This window comes from Lithobates pipiens, unplaced genomic scaffold (assembly GCF_037356315.1).
Source record: "Lithobates pipiens isolate NorthernLeopardFrog02 unplaced genomic scaffold, aLitPip1_a1.2 Scaffold_37, whole genome shotgun sequence".
NCBI lineage: Eukaryota > Metazoa > Chordata > Amphibia > Anura > Ranidae > Lithobates > Lithobates pipiens.
In genome coordinates this window covers 1,698,958-1,708,790 of record NW_027507825.1, presented here as the reverse complement: position 1 = coordinate 1,708,790, position 9,833 = coordinate 1,698,958, and the positions used below count along the sequence as shown (strand labels likewise).

Below are 9,833 nucleotides of genomic sequence, written 5' to 3'. Positions count from 1 at the left end.
CTCTTCTATCACCCCCCCCCCCTTTCGTCTGTGTATCCCTCTTCTGTTCCCCCCCCCTAATCTCCTTACCTCTTCCACTTTGTGTATCCCTCTTCTATCCCCCCCCCCCCCTGATCTCCTCACCTCCTTAATACATTTTTAGATTTATTGGTAACATTTTGTTGCACTTTTTTCAACCTCTTTTTCTCATTGGCCGCTCCCTCAGACACCGTAGACTCCATCACCCCGGACAAGGTGCGCGGTATACGGGACATGCTGAACAGCAGCGCCATGGACATCATGTACTACACCAGCCCGCTGTACCGAGACGAGGTAAGAGGAAATCGCCGCACCCATACCACGCAGTCATGGGGAGCGGGAGAGGCTGCTCATAGAGCGTATGTTTGGCGGGATCTTCCAGATTTTATTCAGGAAATGTCAGCTTGTCCGTCCCATTGGCTGCGGGACAGGCACTCCTCCTGAGGCATGCGGGGATATATATATATATATACACATGCATGCATACCCCAGGGCTTTTTTGCTGCCAAAATGTGAGGTTTCTTTTTTTTTTCTCTAATTTCTAGTGGGACTATTTGTCATGGATGTGGCAACTCCCATGGGAAGTGCAGCCACGGGCCCAGAGTAATCAGTCAGTCAGCCGCATTTTCCGATGCCGACTCTGTAGTTCCCGACTACAGAATCCCTGTTAGCTGAATATCACTCCGCCGTCCGTTCTTCCGTCTGTCCTCTGCCAGAGATGAAGCGTGTGAACAGAGGGCATCAGAGAATTCCTGACTGCTTACACCACAGCTGTGTCTGCATTCCTCACAGGAGTCACCCGCCGTCCCGTGGCCCGCCGTCCCGTGGCCCGTGTCGCCCGCCGTCCCGTGGCCCGTGTCGCCCGCCGTCCCGTGTCGCCCGCCGTCCCGTGGCCCGTGTCGCCCGTGGCCCGTGTCGCCCGCCGTCCCGTGGCCCGTGTCGCCCGCCGTCCCGTGGCCCGTGTCGCCCGCCGTCCCGTGGCCCGTGTCGCCCGCCGTCCCGTGGCCCGTGTCGCCCGCCGTCCCGTGGCCCGTGTCGCCCGCCGTCCCGTGTCGCCCGCCGTCCCGCCGTCCCGTGTCGCCCGCCGGCCCGTGTCGCCCGCCGTCCCGCCGGCCCGTGTCGCCCGCCGGCCCGTGTCGCCCGCCTTCCCGCCGGCCCGTGTCGCCCGCCGGCCCGTGTCGCCCGCCTTCCCGTGGCCCGTGTCGCCCGCCTTCCCGTGGCCCGTGTCGCCCGCCTTCCCGTGGCCCGTGTCGCCCGCCTTCCCGTGTCGCCCGCCGTCCCGTGTGGCCCGTGTCACCCGTGGCCCGTGTCACCCGTGGCCCGTGTGCCAGAAGACAACTTGCCGATCTCCTCTCTGATGCAGCATTTGGATGAAAATGGTCTCTCTCCTTCTCGGGTTCCTGTACTGGAGCTGTGTACAGGTGGGGGGGAGCTCCAGTGTACAGGTGGGAGAGGAGCTCCAGTGTACAGGTGGGGGGGAGCTCCAGTGTACAGGTGGGGGGGAGCTCCAGTGTACAGGTGGGGGGGAGCTCCAGTGTACAGGTGGGGGAGGAGCTCCAGTACCGGTGAGAGGGGAGCTCCAGTACCGGTGAGAGGGGAGCTCCAGTGTACAGGTGGGGGGAGGAGCTCCAGTGTACAGGTGGGGGGAGGAGCTCCAGTGTACCGGTGGGGGGGGAGCTCCAGTGTACCGGTGGGGGGAGCTCCAGTGTACCGGTGGGGGAGGAGCTCCAGTGTACCGGTGGGGGGAGGAGCTCCAGTGTACCGGTGGGGGAGGAGCTCCAGTGTACCGGTGGGGGAGGAGCTCCAGTGTACCGGTGGGAGGGGAGCTCCAGTACCGGTGGGAGGGGAGCTCCAGTGTACCGGTGGGAGGGGAGCTCCAGTGTACAGGTGGGGGAAGAGCTCCAGTGTACAGGTGGGGGAAGAGCGTGGGAGGGGAGCTCCAGTGTACAGGTGGGGGAGAAGCTCCAGTGTACAGGTGGGGGAGGAGCTCCAGTGTACAGGTGGGGGAGGAGCTCCAGTGTACAGGTGGGGGAGGAGCTCCAGTGTACAGGTGGGGGAGGAGCTCCAGTGTACAGGTGGGGGAGGAGCTCCAGTGTATAGGTGGGGGAGGAGCTCCAGTGTACAGGTGGGGGAGGAGCTCCAGTGTACAGGTGGGGGAGGAGCTCCAGTGTATAGGTGGGGGAGGAGCTCCAGTGTATAGGTGGGGGAGGAGCTCCAGTGTATAGGTGGGGGAGGAGCTCCAGTGTACAGGTGGGGGAGGAGCTCCAGTGTATAGGTGGGGGAGGAGCTCCAGTACCAGAGGGAGGAGCAGGAATAGATGATCAGAGTGTACCCTCCATCCCTTTCCTCATGTCCAGCACTCGGCACAGCTCTCCCTGGGGATGAATGAAGATCTCCGAGGACAGACTGGCGGCGCCGGCATTGTAACCGCCTGTGGCTTCACAGCCGAGCACCCGCTGTGCATGTGCGAGCTGCGCGCCGTGACTGTTTGCACATATCATTATCATGTTAATGGGGGGGGGGGGGGGGGGGGTGAAATATAAGCGGATTAAACTTCAGCTTCCACTTTATTACATTGTGTCACTTTATAAGAAGTGCAGAATTCCAGACTTCACTTTCACTTCACTCCACTTCACTTCACTTCACTTTACTTTTTTCTCTTTCTTTCCTTTTCTGTCTTTTTGACTTGTTAGTATTTCTTGTTTCCCCTCCCCCTCCCTCCATAGATCTCTAATCCTCCTCCTCCTGGGGGTGTACGGAGGTATTGGTGAATTCCCCTCCCCCCTTAGTCCGGCTCTCTCAGCGCCCTGACATTAGTACATGGCGGGGATAATAGTCGGTGTCACTGATGTTTGCTCTTGTTCCGCCTGTTAGACACAAACAATGCGCCTCCCTATTAGCGGCTATCCGTGTCGCCAGCTCAGTCGTGTCGCTCATCAATTATTCAGCGCTCAGCGATCCGCTGCCAGAACACGGGAACCGCGCCGAGTCGCCGTGTCCCCGCACACTTTGTTCACTTGTTTGTGTCACCTGTGTGGAGGGGGAGGGGTGCTGGATTATTCTCGTTCCTGCAAACTCCGACCACAACTTGGCCTGAATGATGTTTTTAGGTTCCTCCCTGAAAGCCTGTCCCCTGCCAGCATGTTACACAGGAGGAGCCCGGCTCTCTGTACGGAAGAGCTATAAGTGCAGAGCTAGGAGCCTGCTTCACTAGGGGCTTTCTGTAAGCAGAGGTCTCCCTGCAGAGGTCTGCCCCCCCCCCCCCCCCCAGTCAGAGCCACAGATCTCCAGTCGGCAGGGTCCATGATCTATAAGTGTAGAGGTATAAGCCTCCTTCACTAGGGGCTTTTTGTAAGGAAGCAGTGGTCTCCCTGCAGACGTCTGGCACCCCAAACCCCCCCCCCCCACGTCAGAGCCAGAGATCTCCAATCAGCGGGGTGCATGATCTATAAATACAGAACTATATAAGCCTCCTTCTCTAGGGGCTCTCTGTGAGGAAGCCGTGTCTGCAGAGCTTCATCATCCCCTCCCCCCCACTTCATAGTCCGGGATCTCCAATCACCTGGAAGCATGAACTTTGCTGGTTGCAGAGGTAAAGGTCTGTTGTGTGTTTGAAGCAGTGGTCTCTCTTCAGAGGTCCAGCGCCCGCCCAGCTGAGTTAGACCTATAGCTCTGCAATCGGCAAAGTTCATGCTTCCAGTTGATTGGAAAGCTGTGGCTTTGAATCAGGAGGGGGGGTATTGAAGCTCTACAGAGAGACCACTGCTTCCTTACAGAGAGCCCCTAGTGAAGCAGAAGTATAGCTCTGTAATTTATAGCTAGCTGCACCACTTTTCCCCACCGTCGCTCGCTGGTGGTTCTCGGGCTTACCATTGAGTTCACCTGAGAAATGATCTGAAGGTGCGGCCGGCCGCTCTCATAGGACTAGATACTCTGATCACCTCTATGAGCTTGGAGGACCGGTGTGACGTCATGACATCACTTCCTGTCCAGACTGTCAATTTTTTTTGATAATTTTCTTTTAAAAGTAAAGAGATTTGGGGTATTTTATACTCCGGATATCTCCATAAAGAGGACCTGTCATCTCTTATTTCTATTACATGAGATCCATAAAGAGGACCTGTCATCTCTTATTTCTATTACATGAGATCTCCATAAAGAGGACCTGTCCATCTCTTATTTCTATTACATGGGATCTCCATAAAGAGGACCTGTCATCTCTTATTTCTATTACATGAGATCTCCATAAAGAGGACCCGTCATCTCTTATTTCTATTACATGAGATCCCCATAAAGAGGACCTGTCATCTCTTATTTCTATTACATGATCTCCATAAAGAGGACCTGTCATCTCTTATTTCTATTACATGATCTCCATAAAGAGGACCTGTCATCTCTTATTTCTATTACATGATCTCCATAAAGAGGACCTGTCATCTCTTATTTCTATTACATGATCTCCATAAAGAGGACCTGTCATCTCTTATTTCTATTACATGATCTCCATAAAGAGGACCCGTCATCTCTTATTTCTATTACATGATCTCCATAAAGAGGACCTGTCATCTCTTATTTCTATTACATGATCTCCATAAAGAGGACCTGTCATCTCTTATTTCTATTACATGATCTCCATAAAGAGGACCTGTCATCTCTTATTTCTATTACATGATCTCCATAAAGAGGACCCGTCATCTCTTATTTCTATTACATGAGATCTCCATAAAGAGGACCTGTCATCTCTTATTTCTATTACATGATCTCCATAAAGAGGACCTGTCATCTCTTATTTCTATTACATGATCTCCATAAAGAGGACCCGTCATCTCTTATTTCTATTACATGAGATCCCCATAAAGAGGACCTGTCATCTCTTATTTCTATTACATGATCTCCATAAAGAGGACCCGTCATCTCTTATTTCTATTACATGATCTCCATAAAGAGGACCCGTCATCTCTTATTTCTATTACATGATCTCCATAAAGAGGACCCGTCATCTCTTATTTCTATTACATGAGATCTCCATAAAGAGGACCTGTCATCTCTTATTTCTATTACATGAGATCCATAAAGAGGACCCGTCATCTCTTATTTCTATTACATGAGATCTCCATAAAGAGGACCTGTCATCTCTTATTTCTATTACATGATCTCCATAAAGAGGACCCGTCATCTCTTATTTCTATTACATGAGATCTCCATAAAGAGGACCTGTCATCTCTTATTTCTATTAAATGATCTCCATAAAGAGGACCTGTCATCTCTTATTTCTATTACATGAGATCTCCATAAAGAAGACCCGTCATCTCTTATTTCTATTACATGAGATCCATAAAGAGGACCCGTCATCTCTTATTTCTATTACATGAGATCTCCATAAAGAGGACCCGTCATCTCTTATTTCTATTACATGAGATCCATAAAGAGGACCTGTCATCTCTTATTTCTATTACATGATCTCCATAAAGAGGACCCGTCATCTCTTATTTCTATTACATGAGATCTCCATAAAGAGGACCCGTCATCTCTTATTTCTATTACATGAGATCCATAAAGAGGACCTGTCATCTCTTATTTCTATTACATGATCTCCATAAAGAGGACCCGTCATCTCTTATTTCTATTACATGATCTCCATAAAGAGGACCTGTCATCTCTTATTTCTATTACATGATCTCCATAAAGAGGACCTGTCATCTCTTATTTATATTACATGAGATCTCCATAAAGAGGACCCGTCATCTCTTATTTCTATTACATGATCTCCATAAAGAGGACCTGTCATCTCTTATTTCTATTACATGATCTCCATAAAGAGGACCCGTCATCTCTTATTTCTATTACATGATCCCCATAAAGAGGACCTGTCGTCTCTTATTTCTATTACATGATCTCCATAAAGAGGACCCGTCGTCTCTTATTTATATTACATGATCTCTATAAAGAGGACCCGTCATCTCTTATTTCTATTACATGAGATCTCCATAAAGAGGACCTGTCATCTCTTATTTCTATTACATGATCTCCATAAAGAGGACCCGTCATCTCTTATTTCTATTACATGATCCCCATAAAGAGGACCTGTCATCTCTTATTTCTATTACATGATCTCCATAAAGAGGACCCGTCATCTCTTATTTCTATTACATGATCTCCATAAAGAGGACCCGTCATCTCTTATTTCTATTACATGATCTCCATAAAGAGGACCTGTCATCTCTTATTTCTATTACATGATCTCCATAAAGAGGACCTGTCATCTCTTATTTCTATTACATGATCTCCATAAAGAGGACCTGTCATCTCTTATTTCTATTACATGAGATCTCCATAAAGAGGACCTGTCATCTCTTATTTCTATTACATGAGATCCCCATAAAGAGGACCCGTCATCTCTTATTTCTATTACATGATCTCCATAAAGAGGACCCGTCATCTCTTATTTCTATTACATGAGATCCCCATAAAGAGGACCTGTCATCTCTTATTTCTATTACATGATCTCCATAAAGAGGACCCGTCATCTCTTATTTCTATTACATGATCTCCATAAAGAGGACCCGTCATCTCTTATTTCTATTACATGATCTCCATAAAGAGGACCTGTCATCTCTTATTTCTATTACATGATCTCCATAAAGAGGACCTGTCATCTCTTATTTCTATTACATGATCTCCATAAAGAGGACCTGTCATCTCTTATTTCTATTACATGAGATCTCCATAAAGAGGACCCGTCATCTCTTATTTCTATTACATGAGATCCATAAAGAGGACCTGTCATCTCTTATTTCTATTACATGATCTCCATAAAGAGGACCCGTCATCTCTTATTTCTATTACATGAGATCCATAAAGAGGACCTGTCATCTCTTATTTCTATTACATGATCTCCATAAAGAGGACCCGTCATCTCTTATTTCTATTACATGAGATCTCCATAAAGAGGACCTGTCATCTCTTATTTCTATTACATGAGATCCATAAAGAGGACCCGTCATCTCTTATTTCTATTACATGAGATCTCCATAAAGAGGACCTGTCATCTCTTATTTCTATTAAATGATCTCCATAAAGAGGACCTGTCATCTCTTATTTCTATTACATGATCTCCATAAAGAGGACCTGTCATCTCTTATTTCTATTACATGATCTCCATAAAGAGGACCCGTCATCTCTTATTTCTATTACATGAGATCCCCATAAAGAGGACCCGTCATCTCTTATTTCTATTACATGATCTCCATAAAGAGGACCTGTCATCTCTTATTTCTATTACATGATCTCCATAAAGAGGACCCGTCATCTCTTATTTCTATTACATGATCTCCATAAAGAGGACCTGTCATCTCTTATTTCTATTACATGATCTCCATAAAGAGGACCTGTCATCTCTTATTTATATTACATGAGATCTCCATAAAGAGGACCCGTCATCTCTTATTTCTATTACATGATCTCCATAAAGAGGACCTGTCATCTCTTATTTCTATTACATGATCTCCATAAAGAGGACCCGTCATCTCTTATTTCTATTACATGATCCCCATAAAGAGGACCTGTCGTCTCTTATTTCTATTACATGATCTCCATAAAGAGGACCCGTCGTCTCTTATTTATATTACATGATCTCTATAAAGAGGACCCGTCATCTCTTATTTCTATTACATGAGATCTCCATAAAGAGGACCTGTCATCTCTTATTTCTATTACATGATCTCCATAAAGAGGACCCGTCATCTCTTATTTCTATTACATGATCCCCATAAAGAGGACCTGTCATCTCTTATTTCTATTACATGATCTCCATAAAGAGGACCCGTCATCTCTTATTTCTATTACATGATCTCCATAAAGAGGACCCGTCATCTCTTATTTCTATTACATGATCTCCATAAAGAGGACCTGTCATCTCTTATTTCTATTACATGATCTCCATAAAGAGGACCTGTCATCTCTTATTTCTATTACATGATCTCCATAAAGAGGACCTGTCATCTCTTATTTCTATTACATGAGATCTCCATAAAGAGGACCTGTCATCTCTTATTTCTATTACATGAGATCCCCATAAAGAGGACCCGTCATCTCTTATTTCTATTACATGATCTCCATAAAGAGGACCCGTCATCTCTTATTTCTATTACATGAGATCCCCATAAAGAGGACCTGTCATCTCTTATTTCTATTACATGATCTCCATAAAGAGGACCCGTCATCTCTTATTTCTATTACATGATCTCCATAAAGAGGACCCGTCATCTCTTATTTCTATTACATGATCTCCATAAAGAGGACCTGTCATCTCTTATTTCTATTACATGATCTCCATAAAGAGGACCTGTCATCTCTTATTTCTATTACATGATCTCCATAAAGAGGACCTGTCATCTCTTATTTCTATTACATGATCTCCATAAAGAGGACCTGTCATCTCTTATTTCTATTACATGAGATCTCCATAAAGAGGACCTGTCATCTCTTATTTCTATTACATGAGATCCCCATAAAGAGGACCTGTCATCTCTTATTTCTATTACATGATCTCCATAAAGAGGACCCGTCATCTCTTATTTCTATTACATGAGATCTCCATAAAGAGGACCTGTCATCTCTTATTTCTATTACATGAGATCTCCATAAAGAGGACCTGTCATCTCTTATTTCTATTACATGAGATCCCCATAAAGAGGACCTGTCATCTCTTATTTATATTACATGATCTCCATAAAGAGGACCTGTCATCTCTTATTTCTATTACATGATCTCCATAAAGAGGACCCGTCATCTCTTATTTCTATTACATGAGATCCCCATAAAGAGGACCCGTCATCTCTTATTTCTATTACATGAGATCTCCATAAAGAGGACCCGTCATCTCTTATTTCTATTACATGATCTCCATAAAGAGGACCTGTCATCTCTAATTTCTATTACATGAGATCTCCATAAAGAGGACCTGTCATCTCTTATTTCTATTACATGAGATCTCCATAAAGAGGACCCGTCATCTCTAATTTCTATTACATGAGATCTCCATAAAGAGGACCTGTCATCTCTTATTTCTATTACATGAGATCTCCATAAAGAGGACCTGTCATCTCTTATTTCTATTACATGAGATCCCCATAAAGAGGACCCGTCATCTCTTATTTCTATTACATGATCTCCATAAAGAGGACCCGTCATCTCTTATTTCTATTACATGAGATCTCCATAAAGAGGACCCGTCATCTCTTATTTCTATTACATGATCTCCATAAAGAGGACCTGTCATCTCTTATTTCTATTACATGAGATCCCCATAAAGAGGACCTGTCATCTCTAATTTCTATTACATGAGATCTCCATAAAGAGGACCTGTCATCTCTTATTTCTATTACATGAGATCTCCATAAAGAGGACCCGTCATCTCTTATTTCTATTACATGATCTCCATAAAGAGGACCCGTCATCTCTTATTTTTTATTACATGATCTCCATAAAGAGGACCCGTCATCTCTTATTTCTATTACATGAGATCTCCATAAAGAGGACCCGTCATCTCTTATTTCTATTACATGATCTCCATAAAGAGGACCTGTCATCTCTTATTTCTATTACATGATCTCCATAAAGAGGACCCGTCATCTCTTATTTCTATTACATGAGATCTACATAAAGAGGACCTGTCATCTCTTATTTCTATTACATGATCTCCATAAAGAGGACCTGTCATCTCTTATTTCTATTATATGAGATCCCCATAAAGAAGACCCGTCATCTCTTATTTCTATTACATGAGATCCATAAAGAGGACCCGTCATCTCTTA

General features: G+C 45.5%; 1 protein-coding gene across 1 annotated transcript in view; it reads left to right on the top strand.

Annotated features, from left to right (window-relative positions):
- DDHD1 (DDHD domain containing 1) overlaps positions 1-9,833 on the top strand; it is a gene marked incomplete in the record, with an annotated part of 92,031 nt that overhangs the window by 40,670 nt on the left and 41,528 nt on the right. Inside the window, 1 exon segment of the mRNA XM_077466655.1 lies at positions 206-312. Coding sequence (XP_077322781.1) covers positions 206-312 — 107 coding nt within the window.